This window comes from Gymnogyps californianus, chromosome 3, assembly GCF_018139145.2.
Source record: "Gymnogyps californianus isolate 813 chromosome 3, ASM1813914v2, whole genome shotgun sequence".
Classification (NCBI taxonomy): Eukaryota; Metazoa; Chordata; class Aves; order Accipitriformes; family Cathartidae; genus Gymnogyps; species Gymnogyps californianus.
In genome coordinates, this window is record NC_059473.1 from 11,897,654 (window position 1) to 11,921,951 (window position 24,298).

Sequence of the window (24,298 nt, forward strand, 5' to 3'; positions counted from 1 at the left end):
GCGCCGGCTCCCTCCGCGCCCCCCCCCCCGCCACCCCCCCCCGCCCCGCTCCGCTCCGCGCTCCCCCGCGCACCCGGCCCGGCCCCGGCGGCGCGGAGAGCTGGCCGGCGGAGTAAAGGGGTGGAGGGGGTGGGCGCGCAGGGCCCCGCGCAACCTCCGCGGAGGGGATGGAGGGGGTGGGAATCGTTAGAGAAGTTGTGCGGAGGGGGGGGGGGCGCCCGTTCCGCGCAGCTGTGCCCCCTCCCCCGGGCAGCCCCCTGCGCTGCTCCGCGACCCCGCTGTCCGAGGGGACCGCGGAAAAGTTTCGGCCGCCGCCTGCGCCGGCGCGGAGGGCGCTCCTGGAGGGGGCGGCGGTGTGGGGAGCGGGGGGGAGCGGGGTCCCGGCCCCCCCCCCCCCGGTGTCTGGAGGCTCGCCCAAACTTTGTGTTTTAAAAGAATAATAAAAAAAGCAGCGGCCGCACCTTTCCCCGCGTGTCCTGAATTCAGGGGCTGCTCCGCGCCGCGGGGGGCGAGCTGGCGGGGGCGGCCCAGGGGCGGCGGGGAGAGGGGCGAGGGGGTGGCACAGGACCCACCGCACCACTCCGCGCCGCTCCGCACCGCTCCGCGCAGCCCGACTCGTTGCCCGCAGCGGCGGCCAAAGCGGAGCGGCGCGGGGCCGGCGCAGGGCGGCGGGGTCGGTGCGCGGGGGGGCGCGGAGCGGGGAGCTGCAGCCGCGCAGGCGGCGGAGCGGTCCCGGACGCCTAACGAGGGCTCCGGTGCGCGGCTTTTGTTGGTCTCCCCAAATCAACTCCCTCTAATTGCAGTTGGAGCTGAAAGCGAGCTAATGTTCAAAGGCGCTGCCCGCCGGCCCCGACCAAAGCGCGGTTTTCCTTCCCCCCCCCTCCCCCTTTTATATTTTTTTCCTTCTTTTCCCCTCTTTTTCCCGGGCGAGGAGGGAACCGTCTAATGCGGGCGGGAGGGAGACGATGGGCCAAGTGGGGGGGGGGGCGAGAAAAGGAGGTTTACAAGCTCCTCTGCTCGCCCGCAAAAGTCAGCGACACGGGCACTTCTCCCCGCAACAAAGGCGCCGCGGTCCATTCACAAAAAGCAAAGGGAGGAGGAGGAGGGAGGAGGAAGGGTTTGGGGGGCAGTTCCCCTCCTCTCCAGCCCCCCCCCCCGTTTTGCCCCGGTCCCGCCGGGGCAGTTCCCGGGCCGGGCTGCACTCCCCGCGCCCCCCGCCGCTTTCCCATCACTTCTCCCCGCCGGGGCAGCCCCGGTCCTGGCGGGCAGCAAGCCGCCCCCCGGGGCTGCCCCCCCCCCCCCCCCCCCCCCCCACACACACACACACCAGGGGGTATCTGTGCACCCCCCAAACGCCCCCCGCAACCACCGCGGTTGCCCGATCCCCAATTGCGGGCGCCTCCCCGCAGGCTCGGCCGGGGGCTGCGGGCAGGGCGGGCGCGGGGCTCGCCGCCCCCCCCGAGGTGACGGTCCCGGCTCACTCCGACCCCCCCTCCCCTCCGCCGGACGGAGCCTGCGCCCTCCCCGCTGCGCCCAGGTAAGGTCGGCGGCCGGGCGGGAGCTGCGGGCGGGCAGGGGGCTGGGCTGCGCGTCCCCCCGGGCCCGGCGGCGGGGAAGGGCAGGGGTAGGGGCAGGGGCAGGGAGGGCAGGGAGGACCGGCCACGGGGCGGGGGGGCTCTTGCGGCCGGTTCCCGGGCTGGGGGCGGGTGGCGGGGGGACACACACACTTATTTTTCCCGCAACCCGGGGGCTGAGTTACTTTTTTGGCGTTAAAAGACAGACAAGCACCGGCCCCCCGGGGTGGGGGGGATGCGCGCCCGCGGTCCCCCCTCGCCCCCCCCGGAGGCAACCCCAGGCTTCGGGGCTCAGCAGCTCCCGGTGCCCGGCCGGGCAGGCAGCGCCGCGGGCTTTGCCGCCCTCTCCCCTCCCGAGCCTCCGCTGCCCTCCGCGGCCGCGGAGCCCTCGGAGCGTGTCTCCCCCCCTCCCTCCCTCCCCCAGCCCCTGTATTTTTGGGAGAGGGGCACGGCGGAGCCGGCTGCCCACCGCCCCTGCCCTCCCGGCGGCGGGGCGCTCCGCGCATCCTCCCCAACTTCGCACGGGGCCAAACCCACCGGCGGGCACCGTGGCAGCCCCCAGCCCCCCGGCCCCGGGCCGGCACAGCCCGCGGGCACCGGCGGCCGCTCGCACAAGGCCGGGCGCTTCCCTCCTCCACGGGGGATTTTTTTTTTTATTTTTCGGTGGGAGCGGGAGGGGGCGGCGGGGAGCGGGTCGTAGTTGCACCCGGAGCCGCCGGCGATGGGGACGTCCCTCCCGGGACGGCAGCCGCGTCCCCGCGGAGTTTGGGCTCCCTCCGGCCCCGCCGCCCGCTCCGCTCCCCGCGGCCGCGCTCCTTGCGCGCCCGCGGCCGCAGCGAGGCTTTGGCCGCGCATCCCCCGCGCCGGCCGGCGGGCGGCATCGGCCCCCCAGGGAGAAGTTTTACCTCCTCCTCCCCGACCTGCGTTTTATTAAAAACAAACGAAAAACTTTTCCCTTTGGTGGGTTTCGTTGCGTTGGCGCAGCGGCGGCGGCCGGGGCGGCGGAGCCCCGCTGCCCCCCGCGGGGTCGGGCCCTTCCCGGGCCCCGGGCCCCCTCCCCGGCCGGCGGAGGGAGAGAGGGAGGGAGGGAGGGATGGAGGGAGCTTCCCAGGTAAAGAGGACAGCGGCAGTTACGGTAAGAAAGATTCGGCTTTTATTGAAAATCTTATATATGACTTGGTATTGTAATAAATAAACGAGACGAGCTTCACGAAGGGACGATGCGAGCGCGGGACACGCGTGGGGGCACACGGACGGGGCGGGCTGGCGGGGCGCGGGGGGGGGGGAGACGCGGCCCGGGCGCAATAAATAACGCGGAGCGGCGGCGCGGCCCGGGCCCGCGGGGGGACGCGGGTGGGAATCGCCGCGCTGCGCCGGGCCGGGCCGGGCCGGGCTCTGCCCCGGGCCGGGCTCTGCTCCGGGCCGCCCCGCTCGCAGCCGCTCCCCGGGCTTTGGGCTAACTCTGGGGGAGAAACCCCCCGAGGAAACCAGGGCAGCTCAGCTCTATTCCTGGGGAAATGTAAAACTGCTGAAATAAAACACTGGTAAATACAGCACATTTTTAATAATAACTGGGGTGGGTCTGACCTAACTATAAAATGTAGGTAGCTTATTAAGTATTACATATGGCAGGACTAGATGAAACCATTCCCAATGATTTTTTTTTTCCTATATCCCCCTCTCTAATCCTATTACGACAAAAACGTATTTATTTCAAAACTCAGCCCTCCTCCAGCTACAGAAACCAGGACAGACTTTATTTCTTCTGCTCCTTCCGCACATCTCCGGCATCGCCCGCACGCCCGGGGTCTCGGCGATTTCATTTCAAACCCTTTCGGCAGGAGAGCTGAGCCCACAAGGAAACCACGGTACAACGCGAGTTCGCTTGAATGGAAACCGAAAAACAACGGAGCGGGGCCCGGCGCAGCCTAGATCTGGCCTAAGAAAATGGAAAAAAGTTTAATTTTTTTTTTTTTTTTCAAAACGTCTTCCCCCCACCCCCACCCCCCCCAGTCTCATGTCGGCATTTTAAAAACGTAAGAAAGAGCCGCGCTGCGATTTCGCCACCGCTGCGGGAAGGCCGCTCACTGGAGGACGCATTTCTCTTCCTTCTTGGCCATCTTGCCTTTGTTTTGCTCGAGGGTCCTCTCCAAATGCTCGTCCTCTTCCTCGGCCCTGCGGAAAGAGGCGGCGGGAGGCGCGGTGAGGGGCTGCACAGGATGCGCGCCCGCCCCGCTCGCCTCCGCGGCCGCGCCGAGCTCCCCCCCGGCCACGGCGCCCGCGGACTTGGCCCAAACTTTCCGTGGGGGCCGTGGCGGCTCGGCGGAGACCCCCCCCCCCGCCCTCTTCGCCCGACTCACTGCTTCTCCTGGGCGTCCAGGTCCCTGACCAGCGCGTCCCGTTTGTTAACGAGAATAACGAGTTCGTCCAGCAAAAGCTGCTCCCGCCTCTTCTGCGCCTCGGTCTTCTGCCAGTCTGCGAGAGAAAACCAAAACAACAACAGCGGTGAGACGCCGCGGCCGCCACCGCCGGGGCGCAGCCAGCCGCGCCGGGGGACCCGGGGCCGCTGCGGCGGGGAGCCCGGCCCCGGCCCCGCACATCCCGGCCCGGCCCGGCCCGGCGCATCCTGGCACATCCCGGCCCGGCACATCCCGGCGCAGCCGCCCAGCTCGGCCCCGGCCCGGCCCGGCCCGGCCCGGCCCGGCCCGGCACATCCCATCCCATCCCATCCCATCCCATCCCATCCCATCCCATCCCATCCCGGCCCGCTGTGCCCCGGCCCGCGGAGCGCTGCCGCTCTCCCCAGCGGGAGCTACCGCGGCGACAAGCGCAGCCCGCCGGCGTTTTGCCTCCCTGCCCACCTGGCTTGGGGGAGCTCAGCAGCGACTTTGGGGTTGTTTGGGGTTTTTTTGGTTTTTTTTTTTTGTTCCCCCCGCCCCACGATTGTGTTTCCTGGACGGGCACCGACATTTACCAAGTTTCCCCTCCTAGGAGGAAAGCCCGTTTCCCTGCAACCCGGCTCTTCTTTGCTAATTCCTCACTTGCTCTTAGCAGCTGGAGGAATCTCACACTGGGCACCATATGCTCCGCAGTAACTTTAAAAGCAGGTATCAGTTAATTAGCATTTTCCCCTTTGAAGTAAAAATACACTTGCTACATAATATCGCGGGGCCCCTTCACCCCCGGCGCTGGCAGGCAGCGGAGGACGGGGCCGCCTCGCTGTTCCCAAAGGGATTTTCCTCGCCCCGGCCCGGCCCGGCGGAGCCCCCGGCCCGGCCCGGCGCAGCCCCCCGGGGCCGCCCCGCAGCCGCCGGCTCTCCAGGCAGACCTAAGGGCTTGTCGCTGTCAGTCAAGGCCCAGCCTTCCCCGCCTCCCTCATTAAGAAGGTAAACAATGAAAAGCAGGAGCAGTAGATGATGAGGGAGATAGCAGGACAAATGAGGAGCGGGAGGGAAAGAGGACACCGGCTCCAAAAAAACCCAAACCCCACCGGGAGAAGCCATCGCCACCGGCCCGGCGGTGTCCTCCTCCTCCTCCTCCTCCCCGGCCGCGCTTCCCGAAGGCGAAGGGGAGAGAGGGTGCAGTCCTTTTGGCTTTCTCCCCGCGCTCTCCATTGCCCTGGGCGATCATGTTAAAACTCACATGGCTGGTGCTTATTCAGATAACCCGAACAATGCTCACCACCGGTTACCATGTGAATCTTCACAAACCCCGCAAGAATGCGGTGGTTCAAATCCCCCTGACCCCCCTCCAAAGCCAAATTTATTCAAGACAGCAAACTGCTCAGAAGCTTTATGAAAGCAAGTGGTGCTAGAGGGAATTCAGCCTTGTATTTACAAATTAAAAATTAGATGCATCATCATGCAATAAAGGTTGGAAGAGCGGCAGAAAGGCAGGAATGTGTAACCGCTTTTATCGCGCCCTCGCCTTCTGCCTGGGCGCACGGGCCCACGAGTGAGTTACGGGTCCACACGCACGCAGGGAAAACCCACGCCGACACGTGTGTGCCAGGCACACTTGGGAGAGCCGAACACGCACGGCGGTGTCTCGCAAGTGGGGAGGGATTCGGTGGAGTGGCACCAGAGCCCTTCCCCGAGCATCGGCCTGGCAGGGCACTGCCGAAACTTCCCAGGAGTTTTTCTTTTTCTCTTTCCTTTTCTCCTTCTCTGTATTTTTCTCTTTCTTTTCCTTTTTCTCTTTCTTTTCCTTTTTCTCTTTCTTTTCCTTTTTCTCTTTCTTTTCCTTTTTCTCTTTCTTTTCCTTTTTCTCTTTCTTTTCCTTTTTCTCTTTTCTTTTTCTTCCTCTCTTTCTTTTTTAAATGTGTTGCTTCCCCTCCACCGTTGCTAAGGAAATAATTTTCCAGGTGTACACAGATTAGAACTGAAGCTACCAGCCAAAATTACTGGTAATCTAAGCCATTTCTCCTGCGACAAAGCTGCTTTAATTTGGGCAGCAGCCTTTTAGGTGCTAATTCTCAAGGCGGTCTCTCGATTTCCACCGCTGCTTGCCCTTTTGCTCCTTTTGGGGAAGGCTCCTTCAGTTCGACTCGTTTAAAACACGCTGCTCTGCACCGCTGCAAATCAGAGCTTCCCAAAACCGGAGGCTTTTACCCAAATAAAGCCCCTGCATGCGCAATGCAAGCTCAGCGCGACAAAACCGTCTTGCGAAGGGCAACAGCGGTGAGCCGGGCAGGAAAGGAGGAGAGAGGCGGCAGAGAATTTCACGGGTGTTTGCTCCCCCCAGACGTGGCCCCCAACTTTCAAGTTAACTTTCCCCCCGCTTCTGCTGATAATTGTGCTGAGGCTCGGGCTCCCCGGCACATCTGGGCACATGAAGCTCTGGATGAAAAGGGACCTGAAATCCACCGTCTCTACCTGGACTTGAGTTAATCATTTTGCAATTTTGATGGTTTTCACTTAGTTGAAAAGCTCTTATTTTTAAAGCCTTTTTCTTTTTTTTTGTTTTGGCTTCACCCCCTAATTCTCCAGTTTCAGCAGCAATTTTAGCTTTCGAAACAGCAAACATCAGTCAAAATATTTCGGTACAGGTTCTGCTCAGTCCTTCACTACTATTTTTCTCTGCTAAGTCCCTTTCTAAGAGCTACAGTTTTTGTTGCCCCTTCTTGTAGCCCTGTGGGGTAAATAACATCATATTAGGACTTCATGGAACAAAACTGGGGTTTTTTGTTTGTTTCTGCATTTGCATATTATTAGTGTTTGAAATACGCCACAGGAAAACTTGCTGGAAGAAATATTCCCTTGCATTTTCACCTTGTTTCCCAGAAAAGGAGTCTGACTTCTGTGTCCCCCCCCCCAATAAATACAGTCAAGTAGCAATAGGTTCAAAGAGGAACTGGCGCAAAGTATTTAAATAACATTTTATATGTGATTACATTGCAGTTTTGTTTTATCCAACAAAATACTGCCGGGCTGCAGTTTTGGGAAGCATCCCTATGTTTAAAAAAGCAACTGTGTTCAAGTTTGATTCCTACCTGTTGTGCCTTTTAAGCCAGGATTACCTATAACACCTGTCACATATAGTTACCCAGGCTGACTGCAGCTCTGGGAAGCTACAATATGGGCTGTGATTAATTTGAAGATTTCAGAATAATACTGTTATAAAAGCTACACTCCGGACAAAAATAGGATTAAGCTCTGAGGCTGTACATGAGCTAAAAGTGTTGAAAGCTAAAGTCCCCGTGCCACCGCTCGCGATGGGCAGTTTAAAATGACAGAGTTCGCTAAATTCACGTTAAAGTAGAAATGTTTTCAATTATTCATCTTCATTGACTTCATATTGTCTTTTTTTTTCCCCCCACTGCTTAAACTGATAATTACTTTGAGCGAACAGGCGGCCGGTTCCCATAGAAATGCTTTAATAGAAATGGTCGAAAGTTCTTGTAGTAAAACCTTCAACCTCACCACTATAATAAATAAGCCCGGCACTTTGATGAAAATTAACACTAGTTTTGTAAAGAGCACATTGGGGGATTGCAGTCAGGTCTTATCTTTAGTTCCAGTCAACTAGCAATCCTGAAAGAGTTTGCATCATCATCAGAGCAGGCCATTTGATAGGATTCTGCTGCTGAACCTAATCAATCTATGGAATACTGTGGCTGTGCGGTGTAACAAAGCTAAAATAGATTTACAAATGGGGTTTTAGAGGATAAGCTCCTCCACAGGATTACATATTGATTTTAAATATAAAAAGCTTATCATATAAACCATAACTACAAAAATAGTGAACCTATGCATAAATCCTTTTAGAAGAGCACCCACTTCAAACTATAAGCCAAGAATAAATCAAGATGTACAAAATCCGAAAGAAGATCCATTTCTTGGGGAGAAAATGAACACACCACCCCAAGGTGTGCAAAAATGAACTTATCTTTTCTAAGGAGGCATTAAATCTCGAATGAAAAAAAAAGAAAGGAGCGAGAGGAAAGGTAGCTGAAAGTAAGGCATCCGCCACTCGGCCGCGGACGTGGTAAAAATCAGGCTCTGAAATGCAGCACCTTGTTTACACGAGCCGGCCGGCTCCCAAACAGACAGCCAAAATGCCTTCCCATGTGCGCAGGTTAAAACAAACCCAGTAACCTGTATTTTCTTTGGCCTGTCAGGCAGGGATTTCAGGCCTTTCTCGGTCAGAGCAGTCTCGGCAGTGGAAAGAGAGGAACACTTTCTAGCTGGAAGAAGGCAGCGCGTTAACTCTCTCTTTCTTATCTGTACGGTTAAAGGGGGGGGGGGGGGAAGTATGCCTTCTTTTACCACCCTCGGTCATTCATGTGTTCCGCGTGAAGTGCCGTAACACTCCAAAAGGCTATTCAGCTGCGTATGCCTCCATTTTAGCAGTTGGCTAAGAGGACACTGTCTCCACATCACTGAACATTATAACGGTCAGCACCTCCAGACGCCAGCGCTGCCCACACGCTGCCTGTGCAGGCAGGGCAGGCCGGCCGCCAATAAACCGCCTTTATCTGCGATCAGCAGGCTGCTACCTTTTGCAAGGCTCTCTTTTTTTTTTTTTTTTCCTGTCATCAACTAGCTAAGTAAATTGGTTGATAGATTTTTAAACAGCACAGTCACGCGTGGAAGAGTTAGAGCAATTTACCAAAACAGTAATTATCACCTTTCAAAGACTTTTTTTTTTTTTTTTTTTAAGTTCCAGTTTGGGTTGGTGTGTTCTGTCTCTCTTTTAGACATACAAACCGGTCCCATCCTGTTATACATATATATTTTTTTCCTGCTCACGTATTGGAATTGGTGCTGGTGAGATCTGTCTTTTCAACTCTTTCACGGAGCCCAAGCGCTCATTAGCAATCGCCTAAATGGCCTCGGAGCAGACAGCACCGGACTGTTCGGGCAGCCCATGCTTCTTGGGGAAATCATATTACAAACGGTGTGGTTTTACTGGTGCATCCCAAAAAGTGCATCTTTGCACCCCAGCGTATGTCGGACACGGAAAGCGATACAGTGCTGACGCACACATCAAGAGGCAAGGGTTCACAAATGTGTATTTTGAGGTTTTGCAGGCATTTTCTTAGGAGAGTTTCTCCTTTAATATGTTTTTTAGGTAAAAGCAGATAACTGCTAAAAGTTCTAGCAGACTAATAATCTTATTGAGGGTTAAAATGCTAAATGCAGACTTCATTGTATAAATAAAATATGCCAAAAAATAACCAAAATTTTCAGCACTTATATTTTCTCCCTAAACCCCTGTTTACCATATCACCAGTAGCACCAAAAAACCCCCCCAAAAAACCAGGGGAAAAAAAAGAGGACTTTCTTGGGTTTTGGCATCCCTCTCTGAACTTACAAAAAGAAATTAAAAAAAGGACAGATTTTTGTTCAAGTCAATGTGTGAATGGCATAGGCTGCTAGACATTCAAAGGCTGCTGCTAGGGCATTCCAAGACAGTAAAACATATAAGAGGCAATTAAACATTGAAACTTTGGATTTAAATCCAGTATCTCTTAGCTTCTCTCTGGTTTTAGAGCATTTTATGTTTTAAATATTTCATTAGTATGATTCCCAATTAATCTGGCTTGCCTCTGCAGAAAGCAATGTATATATTTACGACTCAAGTTTATCCAAGTGATATATATATATATAGTGAATGTAGGCTTATGCAAAAAATATAACCACAGACGGAGAGATATGAAAAAGCTACCTGAAACCTGCTGCTTTTTTCCTACAAACTTATGCTCCCAGTGAAGTCTCCAAACTAATTAGAATTGATTTATTATGGATCAGGTACCTTATCAGGTGAAGAAAGAAATTACCATGGACAGTCAAAGGGTTGAGAGGTCAATACAGAATAGAAAATCAATTTGCATTGATTAGACAAAAGGTCCATTTTACAGAGCCCAAAGGATTAACTTTTAAGCAAACATCTTTGAACTATAAGACAGCATTTGTGACTAAGAGGTATAAGCGGTGCAGCATTAGAAAACACTTAAGATATTTAAATAAGAAAATAATGCAAGCAATGGTTTAAGCTATCTGGATGTTTATTTTTTATTATGAATCATCCCCAGGATTACTGTACAATTCACTTGAAAGCCCTATGGAAAGGATGCAATTGTTTCATTTATCCCGCGTGTCAATCTTCCCATGAGTTTTCATTCAGGTAAGGTGACTAAACTCGGGAGAGTTGCAGAGAAGGGAGAAAATCTGTGCAAAGGATCACACTAATCCTGGTGTTGCTTGCGATGAAATATTTACTTGGCAAACGTAGTGTTTTACCACCAAAACCGATGAGAGTTTTTTTCCCAGTGAGATACTGTTGTAAAACAGATCTGAAACATTAGAAGGAAGGAGGCTCCCTTCTGTGGGTCACCCCTTCCATTTTCTGCGGCACCGAAAGCAGCGCGATGCCGCAGGAAGCCAGGAGAGCATTACTGCAACAAAAAATAATAAACCCCGGACAAATATTCTTTACCTCCTCATCACTTTGTTTTCAGAGTTTATTCCAAGGAGACCACATTTCTCTGTCCCATATCTTGAACTTTTTTTTTCCTCCCTGAATAAAACTTAAGAATGGGATCACGGACCCAGCGTATTTGCTGTGTGCTATCACTTGAAATGATATAAATATCACCATTAATTCTTAACTTAACTTCAGAAAAGCCTCCATGTTTGGTACTTTCAGGTAGCAACCTTCGGCAACAAGCATTTTCCTTCCCTCGGTACCCAGCATTGCTCTTACCTTCAATAGCAAGCATTGCTCTTAGCTCCCGGTTCAGCAGTTCGTAGCGCCTTTCTAGGTCATGTTCTTTTTCCCTAGGCAAGTTGCAAAAGTTCATCAATATGTTAATTACTAAATCATTAAACACTTAAAAGAACCTTTAACTTACATTGATTTTAGGACTCGTAACCGACTTTTCTCTTTAACTTTAAGCTACTCCAAACAAATGATACACAAACTTAAAACCTTGCTCAGGTGGCATATTCAGTCACAGGGCCTTTTCATTTTCTATAATGTCGGCTTTAATTCCCTCAGTTTAACTCTATTGTGCTACAGGACGTAATTATTTCATATTCATCCTTGGAGTGGCTGTTATGGAATGTCCTAAGTATAAAACATTCCCTCGGATCTAATGAACAAATTCCAGCATCAGCCTATTCACCAAGATAATATGACACTGGAAGTATTATCCTACATACATTCTGCCTTAATGAATAATGAAAATTAGACACGGGATTAGAAAGCTTAATATTTTGAAGGTAGAATCTTCTGTCAAGTTCAGACACGGTAGGAAATCCGTGAGCACAGGCTCTTCCCAGGGAAGTATGCAGGCATCTACACTAGGTGGCATTACTGAAAGAAATACAATCAAACCGAAAGAGGCTGGAAGAGAAGCGCTGAGGGCAGAACGCCTCTAAAAACGAGCAGCCTCTTCTCCCTTCCTTGTTGGTGCTAGCGAAAAAAGTTTATTTGTCCTTACTTTGCAGTATCGGTGGTATCATCGCACTGTGACTGGCTCACTAATATCCTTTCAGCAGTCTGGTGCTGCTGAACTAGCGATGCAATTGAGGATTTCTGCAAAGCAACTCAAATTTTGCTCTCTCTCCGAATAGTCTTCACCTGTCACATCTGAGGCAGAATCCAAATCTATTTGCGCATTTCTAAAATGTAATTTTATTCTACTGTTGGGCCATTGAAAATGTAACTGTGCTTAATATTTCTTTAATTTTTTTTTTTTTCACAGCTCTGGCTAATCTTGTGTTATTGCACGCTTCTCATTTTCAAGTCTGAAATATGAGAAAAACAAGTTACTTGATGTGTTCCACAAAGCATCCACACTACTCACTTTTGAGGGCATATTTTTGAAGTCTAATGGGAAGAGAGCAAAAAAGTTTTGCATTTATCTGACAGGTAAATATTCCCGTAAATCATCCTTTTGTAAATACATGTATCCATCCATACTTACAGAAGAGAAAGCTGGTTCATTCGTCTTATTAAGGCATTCTTCTTATTAACCAGCATGAACCATTCCTGCATCATAGCTTCTTCTTCTTCTGTGTTTCTTCCTGCAATCAAAATAATTTCATTACTTATGTGGCATTTCACAAATTGAGCTACATATTTCATTTCAGGTTTTGGAGTATTGGTCTCCAATATCATCGAGCATTACAAGGTGTACTCTCAAATGGTAAAAATATCATACGACTACAAGTCCTGCCGCCCAATCCTTGCTCCATAAATAAATCTTTGAAAGCAGCCATTCTTCAGCATACATTTTAGTGTTCTTCATCATGCTGACACCCTGACCTAAATAAATACTGCTTTAAAAAGTACTGTATCTTTTAAATTCTCCTGAAAGAACTATATTGTTGTGATGTTCCCAATGAAAAAAACCTTGCTGCTAAAAGACGTCTGGTCATCACAGGCTTCCAAACACAAAAACAATCCTTGTGGGCAAGATCCACTCCACCCATGCAAACCCAAGTGCAGTCAGGATGATGTGGTAGGGATCAAAGTAGCTGCAGAGGAGATGGTAATCTTGAACCCTTGGCCAAGGAGCGGGCACCTGCTCAGCTCCTCTGTGCTTATGGCCACTCTTCCAGACGATGAGCTGGAAAGAGCTGCTCCTCTTCTCAACCCGCAACCAAAGGAAGCATCTGCACAAATACAAATCGTTTGGGGTCCAGGTGCCTAAGGGTCCCCACGTGTGTATGCATGGACTAGCACCCCTTTCCCCAGCCCATGTCTGTCGTTGCCTCCCAGGCAGGATCAGGATCAGGATCAGGATCCTCCATAGCCTACCTGCAGTCAGCGCTACGCTCTACCAGACTCTATAAGACTCTACATTACCACCTCTGCACCATCAGGACACATGGGGGAAAGGCAGACAAGTGTCCAGAAGGCTCCTGACTGTCCTTTCCATGTAGCAGGGTCGCTCAGCCAAATTCCACTCTTTCCGAGCTCAGGGACTAGGAGAAACCTCATCAAAGTCCTTTGTGGAGACTGCACCTCTGTGGTGACCTGCCATTCTCACCTCTCAAGTTGAGCTGAGGAGCAAAGACTATATGGTCCTCATTGAATTATGAAACTCATGCACTTCTTACGGTTAAAATTAATCTGGGAAGAAACCTGGAATAGTGGCAAAGGAGCATGAACTGGGTCTTCTGAGTACTTCTCCCAGCTTCGACACTGCTTCACCAGGAGACTGTGGGCAGAGCTCCGAGTTTAAGCGCCATGTGTGTAATATGGGGATAATCATCCGTACTGATCTTGCAAGGGTGCTAAAAGTTAATTCTTTGATGTTTGTAAAGGGTTTTGCAATCTCTGATGCAAGGTGCTGCACACTCGGGGAAGCTATCTTACTGACTTAAACCATAGGATCCCTAGTTGCAGAGAAGCAATTTCCAGCACCAGAAGCTGGAAAGACACCAGAAAAAATATTGTTTTGCTCTAAAAGGAAGCTTTCAATTTCTGGATGGGAGCGTTTGAAATGCTTGCACGTACGTGCCTGCCACGCGCACATTCACACCCCAACACCACGGTAGTGTACAAGCCCAGATCTGCATGGAGAACCACCTCCTCACCCAGCTATGACCCTGCTGCGTGCAAGGGAAGGTCACCAGCCTTCTCCAAACTGTTTCGTTCCCCCCACCATGGCTTGTGGGCTTGGTGCATCCACACAAGGGAAGGAAAAGGAGATGAACAGGGAAGTGGGTCTGCTTGGGTTGGAGCTGGTGGACCCACACAGTAAGAAAAAGTTATGCCATTTGACACGCTCTTCCTTCTGACGTGAGACATCCCCCCATATCCACTTATCACCCTGGGAAGCTCCTGGTTGATGAAACTGTTCCTGGAAGGGTGCTTTTAGGGTACACAATTTGCAGGCGGCGAGATGGGAAGGGCAGAGCATCCTAAAGTGGGGCTGGCCCTGCAGCCTTTTTCCAAGCAGAAGCAGCAGGGTCCAGCTCCTGGACGATGGAGCGATGAAGGAAGAAATTTTTCATGTAGAAATGCTCCCCCCCAAGACCTCCACTTCTGGTTTTGTGCAGAAAATATTACACCACGGCATTTACAATAATATTCAGCAGTTCAGCACTCCCCCAAAGAGGATTAAAACTTACAGGTATACTTTGCTGTTAAGTTACAGATCAAAGGCTTGCCGTCTGGGTCCATCTAACAGGGTCTGCTTTTAGAAGCAGATGATAATCAATATTAGCAACCTTTTGTTGAAATGCACCAAGTAGCTGAAATTTATTTAGGGGAGAGGGCAAGAAAAAGGGGATAGATTGCTTTTTTTATCCTTGCAGAATGACCAGTCTATTCTGTGATGCATGAGATTGCCACGCTGCTGGTGAAAAAAAGTTCTCACAACCAGACATACATGGCTATAGTAACATTTTAACCAATTTATGACACTGAATTTGCTGGTTTTGGGGTGGTCTGGGATCTCTGGCTAAAAGATGCCATTATAAATGCAAGCTCTTGCTGCATTTCATTTTGCAAGCCTTGAAAAAGAAACGGGAGACAGAAATGTTTCAAAGGAGTTTGACTCAATGGTGGATCTGAACTTGAATTTCATGCCATGCAAGCTCAGGGTAAGAACATAAACTTCTTTCTATTAATGCATTCCTCCTAAATAAAGTTAGTTGCAACATATAATGAGAAAAGATCTAGGTAAAGCTTGGAGCTGTCGAGTTTGATCTGAACAGGTGCTTATTTTGATATTTCCACGCTGACACCAAAGCACAGGCAATATCCATAGAATAGGCTGGTTTAAAAGTGAGTTAACAAAGTCTTGATTGTTTTTACAGAATTTTTAATCTGTTTTTGTATTCGCTTTGGACCCATGTGATGCCCTGACACCGGTCATGTGATATCGGCTGCGATAGGCACAAATCCCCGGGCAGCAACAAAAGAAGAAAGAGTAAAAAAGAAAAAGCTGAGAAAAAGCTTGCAAGTTGGAAAAAGGCCAATTGTACCCTGGCGAAGGCCTTTTTGATCAGTGAAATGACACATGTGTGCAATATTAATACCAGTCGATGCTGATATTTTATTTGTTGACCATCAGCTTTTAAATTCTTGCGCATGGAGCTGAAACAGATTCTTCCCAGGCAAACAAAATAAAGATGAACTCCCATATGTAAGAAACTTAAATAACTCTTTTCAGCAAATACACTACCACTAGAGCATTACTACTTTTTTTTTTTTTTCCCCTTGGTGGAAGGATGCACGCGAAACACTTTCAACAAAGAAAAACTGAGTGTTGTTACTGCAGCTGTATTGCAAGCTAAACTCACATTTACAATTTCTAAATAAAAAAATTTAGAAAAAGCCTTTCTTCAACACAGTTTCACTCTGTAAAACCCTGCTGCTGCTGGGTTGTTTTTGTTTCCACTTTCCAAGTGTAAAACAAGTATTTAATTGACTTGCTACAAATGCTTGAAAATTAAAATTGGGAAAATATCTGTGTTGCTCTCGGGAACAAAAAAATACTGTACAGATTATTTAAATGAAGTGAAAAACATGTTTGAGAACAAATCGATCCCATGCATGCAAACCTCTTATCTGAGCCAGTACAAGATGATGAAAATCTATAAATAGCCCACAGATCTTAAAGTTAAATTTTTTTCCATAATACATGCATTACACTATTGTTTTCAATAAAAAACAACAACAACAACAACAAAACCCTTTTAAAGCTAGTAAGTTGGACCATTACAAATTAATCCTGACTTTAATAACTGGTTAAAGACCCCTTCAGCTTTATAAGTAACAAAAAATATTAAAGCCTGTGATCACAGCGAGCTTTTCTCATTTCTCCTCTAACCATTTGTTATTTAATCCAATACTAGTAATCCAATTTGTCCATCAGACTTTTAAAGGGCAGAATGCAACTTCCCCAGCTTAGACACTTTTCAAAGTACAATATATTTTTCAAATGAATGCTGGATGTTTCATTTTTTCCCCAACTGTTCCTAGCTCTAATGTATGAGGAAAAAAAGAACAAGATGAACATTGTTCGTACTGATTAAGTAAGAGCTCATTAAAGAGCTGTCAGTGCCGTACTTTGAATATGCATGAAGCATATAATCAGATCTAGTACCGTCACTAGAGGAGAATACGGTAAGTACAAAGGATTGATTTAATTACTTAGAGTGGGCTGTGGTGGTAAAGCAGTCTTGTTAGTGCAAAAAGAAAAGGAGGTTGTATTCTGGCACGGTTAGGGGAAAAAGGCAGTTTTAGCTTCTGCCACAATACCTAATCTCAGGATAAAGCACTTTACATTGTAGCTTAAAATGAAGACTGTCAGTTTTCTAAAAAGACCAGAATTCATCTTATCTTGTTTAACCTCACCTGGTTAACTATCTAGCAGAACATATTTATTCTCTTTAACATGTAATTATGCTTATACCTTTTTATCCTATAGTTCAATAATGACTTCTGAAAACAGTCTTCAAATAAGACCGCGTAGTGCTGCAAACATCATATGCATGCAAAATGCTCTGTAAGAGATTTGAAAAATGCAGAACCAGAAACTAAGACGAAACAGTAAGTACACGTGCCTTTATGTAAAAAGACAATACAGCTTTTAATGTTGGACTTTATTATTAGATAGGTTCTGAGGAGGATTCTGGCAAGGTTTCTCTAATTTGTTTTCTTTCTCCCCTCTTCCTTTCTGCTTTCTTTTTTTTTTTTTTTTTTTTTTAATCAATACATTCTTGTTTTATTCTTCCTCTAGGAATCCAGGGGAATTCTCTCACAGCAACTCTCAGTGCCATTTTCTAATTTCATTGTCTGGCTTGAGTGGTGAAGGATGCGTGCTCTATTCTTCTCTTCACTTGACATCTACCAGAACCCTCCTCAATGATTAGGAACGAGCCCAACACCAAGCCTGGAATAGACAAGACACTAAATTCTTCCCTCAGATACGAGAAACTCCTACTGACTTCTGAGTTGCGATTCTGCACTGTAATAGCTGCTGCGCATGATTCAATCGAGGCTGCAGCACAAAGTTTGGTGATTTTGTCCCTTACTGGGATAAATTTTAATGATAGCCGAAATAATAATAGCCAGAATTTTAATGATAGCAAAAAACGCCCCCAAACCCTACCCCCAAACCCTTTCTTTTCTTCTGCGGTTCATCACACATACTCAAATATCATTTTCCTGACTGTTATTCAAAATGAACTTGAGCCAGTTTTCATCTACAATGGTCAAGAATTACAAGCATGTTTATATGTTACCATTTTTTGAGAACAATGTAAGTGACTAGCTTATTTTAACGTTGTATAGCTTCCAGGCAGTCTTTTAAAAATACCTTTTCCTTCACATTCTTCAGGATTTACAAATGGATTTTTGTTTACACTGTAAGCTAATTATTTTTTAAATATTTAAATAAGAAGCATCTTGACAAATGTCTCTTCTGAATCAATTTGAAAAAACGATTTCTATTTTTTCTTTCCTTTCCTGCTAAAAATACTTCCAAACCCACCCCTCATGCTCAGCCAGCTATCAGTACGTATATGTGCCATTAGACCCACTATTTTTAAGCTGTTTGAGCAGCTAGTCATTAGATAAACCCAATATGGATTAACATAGTAAACCTGCACATTGCTAAGAAAACAGAGAAGAAAGTGCTACGAAACACTGTGAATACCACTTAAAAGGAAGAAAAAGCAGCAACATGCAGGGACAAGATCAGTTTACACTGTAAATGGATGAACACAGTAACTCCTCTACGCTTTATACCGTCGTAAATCTGTCAAAATAAGCCAATAGATTAATATTTTTTAAAAAATCCTTAAATGTAAATGTATTTAGCTGTTGTGCAAAAATGAATTACAACCTGCATAAGATAAATAATAAAGGATTTCTATCAGCATCCCAAACCAGCCCTTTCAGTCTGGCAAGAAATAACAGGTTTACAGAAATCACTTTGTATGCTGTCTTAAGCAGTAATTGTTTTTAAATTTTATTTGCACTGTGTATAGTGTGTGTGCCATGGTGTCCTGGTTAAACACAGAAACCTCCCCAAGTCTCCCCATTTACCTCAACAGAACTACATGAAAAACAACCTACTTAAGACAGAGTCCATTCTTCACCCATTTGCTGATGTTTACACACAGTTTTAAAATAGAATAGAAGAAGCTTTCTTCACTCAACACACTTGGGTGAAGAGGCCAGCAGGAGAATGCCAGCGCATGTGAACTAGAGCGGGGCGAATAACGACAAAAACTGGCCAACTTCTCTCTGCTCCTCTTTCTGGGCTATTTGTTAGTTGACAGAAGCTAGATGACCACCGAGAGCCGTCCAAACGCCAGCAAATTCCACAAATTTAACGGGAAGATCCTTTGAAAATGTACCGCACCGCCTTTATTTGCCTGCTGAGAAAAAAAGTTGCATTCACCCAATCATGGGGACGAGTTTTTACGAGTTTCTGTATTAGGAGTGAGCGGACAGATTGGCTTGTTTACCTGAAGGAGAACATGAATAGCAAATAAAGAATAGTTCTAGGATGTGTCTCATCTTGTCTTGTAAGAACCTGGGGAAATTCACTGAAATTGAAGGTGGTGTGTTTAAAACCGATAAAAAGAATGATCTTTCCTCAAAGCCTCATCATTTACCAGTAGAACTCATCGCCACGAGGCAATGTTGAAACTAAGAGCTCAGCAAGAATTAAAACCAGGTTGAATGTTGAATAGGGAAAGGCAAAGCTGTAGCAATAAATATTCAAACAAACAAACAAAAAAACACGGGAGGTAGGAATTGGATCCTCCTGCTTTAGGATATGAGCTAACCTTTAATTTTTAGAGGTTAAATGAAATGTTCCCTGGGGCCAGGTTAGCCTGTAACCGGCCCCTGCAGAGTTTCTTGCCCCTGCCTGGGTTCAACCTGTACCTGTCCCTCTACGGGACAGCGTTCTGGACCAGACCATGGGGCTGATCCGCTGTGGCAATTACAGCTGTACTGAAGGGAAACACGGGAAGGGATGAGAAACAATGCCAGGGGTTTCAGCTGACCAACCTCACATCGCTAACAAAGGCTGATGGAAGGTCTCGAACCCTTCAAAGTCAACGGAGGACTTCCCACTGATTTTAGTAGTCTTCTCATCTCACTCACTGTGAACAGTTTATGCACAGACTAGCTCTTATTTTTAATGCAAGTTACTGAATTTAACAAATACTTAAGCAGAAAAGCCTATATTCACAAGATATTTTTTGTAAAGGAGAGTTACATGAGACCTACCACAAAATGTGTCCAACAACTGAAAGCTACGGTGAAGATTTTTAAACGACTAGTGATCCACAGTTTTTCACTGAGTGAAACTGAGGCATCCCAAAAGAGACCTATTTTCTGAAAAATCACTCTCCTCTGCTTTCAGAGGACCACCTTTGGTAGAAAAGCTCAGAATTTTGGTTAAAGTAATTCTTCAAAGTTCTCAGTGGCAAAACAAAGCCTACAGTAGGCACCCCGCAGCATGAATGGATAGGCTGCTCCACCTTGAGCTTCAAGCCTCCCATTTCAGATTACCATGCCCAGCTTTCTCAAAGAATACTTCTTCCTTTCACTGAACGAGGACCTCCTCAGTTATTAAAAATCACTGAAAATTAACAAGAATAGCCACCAAGAAATAAACAGGATGAGATTGTTGTTTAGATGACACTGCAGAAGAGCTAGCGAGAAGATGAAGCCCTAGCACAATTTTCTGAGTCTGAACTGGATGGGAAAATGCTTAAGGAACATTAGAAAGGCAAATTCATGGCCACTAACTTGCTGTCTGAGAGCAGTTGAGAAGGAGACATTGATGTCCACACAATGGAGTCTCATAAAGGTAGGTAACGACTGCCAAGAATCTGCCAGGCAGAGTTACATTGCAGTGCATTGTCTGACTCTATTTCAGCCCCCAAAAGTACTGTAACCCTAACGAAATGGAGCCGCAGCCAAGGGAATGCCTTTATCACAAGCACACATCAAATTAGCATAATATCAAGCAGGAAACTTGTAATTTCTTTGGCTTCTGAAACATAATAAATCAGAAAGGCCATTTACAATTTTGAGAGCTGTGTAAACAGAAGGTCAGGGTTCTGACCACATCCCAGCACGTGCAAGGATTTATTCTACCTGGAGTGGGACTGACTCAGAGGAAGACAAATATTTGTGGCCTGTAGTCTTGGCAACCTAAAATTATCACAGGACCGAAACTTCCACAAAAGATGAATTGCCTGAAAGATCGCTGATTTTCTCTACATGACGAGTCAATGCAGCAGCCACTAGAATATAACAGAAAATCAACTGAAACAGAATGCCTGGGCTTGATAAAGATTACAAATATATTTTAAATGCGGGACCATCAATCCAGACAAAGAAAACACATAGTTTGTGGCCCAAAATTCAGACAATAAGAGGTAAGATTCAACTGAAACATCTGGAGAGACTCCTGTAAGACAGTGATGCTTCCTGCCTTGAGGACAGTGCCTGCAGGGATCCTAGCACTGAGCAGAACCAACACTTGTCCTTTATCACCCTCTGGTATTCTTTGTACCCAAATTTTCTCACATAGCACAACTTCAGAAGAAGCATGGGCTTGGGAAAAGTATACATCAGACCTTTGCTTGCAGCACAGGAAACATGCACCATTAACTGATACACTCAAACCTTTGAAGCTACGAAAAAAACAGTAGTTCATGCTTGGAAATCCACCAAGAAGGGGATGATGATCTGGCAGATGAACTATTTCACTTGCAGGTTGACAAGTAGAGTTGGATGCTTTGTTATGAGTGATAGTAATTTCTCTATGGCTCATAACTACTCCTTCGATCAGTTGCCTGTTTACTTGGCAAGTGATGGCTGGGTAAGATTCTGAAGTGAGAGGCCAGCTAACCTTAAAGTCGTTGGATTGTGCTCTACTAGGCAGCATACTATCCCGTTTTTACCAAATGTTGCCTTACTTCCTTCAGAACATATTCTCCTGGAGCTGGGAAGGGGCAGTTGACAGTATAAAATGACTTCTTTAATGGACAGGGCTGAATTTAACCCAAGCAACTGCCTGACATGAGATGATGGTTGGCAATGAATGTGAACTTGTATCGGTGTTAATGAAGATGCCTACTCTTACTGGGAGTCGACAGGTTTGTACTTCGGGGACCCAAAGCTTCCCAGGGCTAATTGGGCAAGTTCAGCTAGGTTGAGGTGTCCTGTGGCCCTACAGTTTCCAGTTTTGACAGAAAAGGTGTTTTTGGTGGTAAGCGGGAGAAAACCAACAAAAAATAACAGGGCTTTCTGCAGACTGCAGTGGCATCATGGGCTGGGAGCCCTGGGGTGACCAAAGTGCCTTTCTCCTCGCCTTCTCTTCACAGGCAGGCACTGATTGTAGAGAAAGCTAACTTCCAGGCATAAAGCCAAAGACTATGCCTACCACATGAAAGAGCATTTATACTGCAATACCACAAAGAAAGATGGAAATCAGTTAAAAGAACCAAGTGTCTGTTGGGTCTTGCAAGACTTCTGGAAGGCTCACAAGTCTATTCATAGTGCCTAGGGCTCTCCCAGAGTAGCCTCCTGCTATGCGGGCTGCGCTGCGCTCGGGCGCTCTTCTCCAAGCTGGCTTCAAGCACTTTGTCAACAGGTTCTTTTAAGGCAATGATGAGACTACAAGCCAGGGAAATGCACGGAGAGGAGGCCGACTTATCGTTCAGTCCTTCCAGCCAATGGCAATTCGGTGTTACTTTGAGAAAAAAAATAAATATGGTCATTGCTGCTGCTGAGCTGCTTTAATGGTTTAACGAACTTGGCCCGGGAAGGCTAAACACGCATGCCACCCACGTCTGGTCTTGGAAAGGTCTCCTCCTGGGAACTTCTGCCTACCAATGCACAGATCTAACACTGAAGAGATGTGAATTAGAGAGTCAGAACTGTGAACTCTGGGGTTTGGCATGGTGTGTTCATTCTGTGGGAGCTCCTCAGCTGTAGAAATGCTGGGTATTTGGAAAAGTATGGCCAGATGGTCTTCCTTTACCAAAAGCAAGTCGAGATTGCTTCACAGGAACTGCTCATGGGAGGAGATGGAGATTGGAGAGGAAAGAGTTTGCCAGTGACAGAAGGGAAACTGGAGAAAGGTTGACAAGCCTCAAGAACTCAAGAAGTTCTCAATCGCTCATAAAATACATGATTCTGGCAACTACAAAACCAATACTTGTGCAGAAATTTGTGTATGAAAGATCTGGACCTTGAAGACTCATGTCAGAAAAACAGCTTACTAGCGTGCCAGTTTATTTGCATCAACAAATTTTAATGAATGGCTTTGCCCTCCATGGATTCAGTACTAGCAGGCATTTCTACAGAGCTCTGCAGGCTTCAGGTCAGTCATGTCACACTTGGATGCAACGTAGAAGCACAGTTACCATATTGTAAACAAGACCTCGATCATAATGTCGTTACACTTCTTTCACCCAGGGTTTTGGTAGTTGCCAAAACTCCCATTACCATAACCCTGGCAGCAAGTTAACATTCCTGAACACTGGAGGGAGAAGCATCTCATCAAGTGCTTTATAATATTGCTTTGCTTCAAAACAAAGCAGTAACTACCAATGCATAGTTTTGTGAACTGTTATCATGTTACAATAAAAATCACTAACTCTTGTGCTTGTATCAAAAACCTTTTCTTCTGTCCAACACAAATTGCTACGAATAATATCCTTCTAGCCTCCTAATCGTTAGGTATTTCCGATAGGGAATGCTCACAAACTGGCACCAGCAAAAACCCAAACCAGTGTCCGATACGTATCATTCACTTATTCAGAATTTTTTGAAATGCTTTCACTCACTTTTTATGCTAAAAAGGTACATGGTAAAGATGCCTTCACCGATACTTTTAAATTTTCTATCTTGCCAGAACTGCCGTTGTTATACCGCCCTTTCTGTTGCTGTGCTTTGGCATGTGCATCTTTGTCCTTCACAATATGGTTGGACAACTCTCTACCATCCCGTGGTTTGGCAAGTTTTCAGTTCACCTGAGATTAATCATGCTGAGCTAAGCAAAACAACAGTGTAGAAAAGCAAGGCTGGCAAACTGCTATAAAACTTACGGTGTTATTAATTAATTCTTTCTGATGTAGGTAAGATATGAAAATATGCAAAGACTACGATGATTTTTTTCTCCTTACGTATATGCACCGATATTTTTCATACCATCTGCTTGCGAGCTTGAAGACAGTAACAAAAACAATTTTTAAATGGAGTATAAAGGAAAACTGAACGTTCATCATTTTCCTCCCCAAGCCCTGACACTGGTGAATACAAATCTGCATTTACTTTTGAGAATTCCAAAGAGAATTGTGAATTCAATTGTTTTTAAAAGAGAAAACTTGGCTTAGGGAGTAGGATGCCTCCTCCTAGCTTACCCCTCCTTCCTCCAGTGCAAATTTGTATTGCAGACTGGACGACTCCAGTAAGAAGCATTCAAGACGGTATAATACAGACTGGTAAATACAGCTAGATAATCAGGTTTGTGAAGGTGCAGAGCATATAAGGGATTTATTTTTGATAGTGAATCTATACACATATGCATCATCAAGCCCCCATTGAGAAGCAGACCACTCCAAGTGATTAATACAGCTAAAGGGGGCAGATAAGAGATCAACGACAAAAATCACCTGGTAAAAAAAGTAAAAGGTGTTGCATTAAAAGGGCTTTTACTTTGCATGTGAAACAATACCGAGAAACCTGTATTTTAGCACTTGTACTCAACAAGCACTCCAAAGTATGCCGGGATGAGAACAGAAACCCATCCTTTCTAATAATCTTGTGACAAAAGCTAAAAGACATCATCCTATTAACTACTGATCTCAACTGCTAATGCAGAGTACTTCCTGGTGCCTTTTATGTAGAATGCCGCTATTAAAAAACCACTAAACATTCACTGTGAACAACACAGAATCATTCATCTTTTATCAGCATCTCTTGTTAGAGGAGTATGAGAAGGGCTGAAGGTGTCATTGATATTATAGAGTGGAAATTAATCAGAAATTTTTCTCATATTTTCCTCATCACACTCATTTACTTTTGTACAAATTTCCCCCTGCTAAAAAGTTCATACCCAGCCCCCTGTTGTACGCTTTTAAGTTGAGAATATTCAACGAGTGCGTCAACTGAAAGGCACCAGGTCCTAACACAAAAAGCATTCGAAATTCTCATTTAGTTGTCTTTATTTTGCTAGCGCCATGTGGTCCTTGAAGATGTAGAAAACACGGGAAGCCGAG

General features: G+C 47.0%; 1 protein-coding gene across 5 annotated transcripts in view; it reads right to left on the minus strand.

Annotated features, from left to right (window-relative positions):
• Positions 1-3,587: 3,587 nt before the first annotated feature.
• Positions 3,588-24,298, minus strand: part of EHBP1 (EH domain binding protein 1) — a 229,139-nt gene continuing 208,428 nt past the window's right edge. For all 5 annotated transcript variants that reach the window (XM_050894523.1, XM_050894522.1, XM_050894521.1 and 2 more), the window contains 4 exons: positions 12,007-12,106; positions 10,782-10,855; positions 3,935-4,049; positions 3,588-3,749 (listed from right to left, as the gene is read on the minus strand). In XM_050894523.1, the coding sequence (XP_050750480.1) occupies positions 3,659-3,749; positions 3,935-4,049; positions 10,782-10,855; positions 12,007-12,106 (380 nt within the window). In that variant the 3' untranslated portion in view covers positions 3,588-3,658. The remainder of the gene's footprint in view (positions 3,750-3,934; positions 4,050-10,781; positions 10,856-12,006; positions 12,107-24,298) is intronic.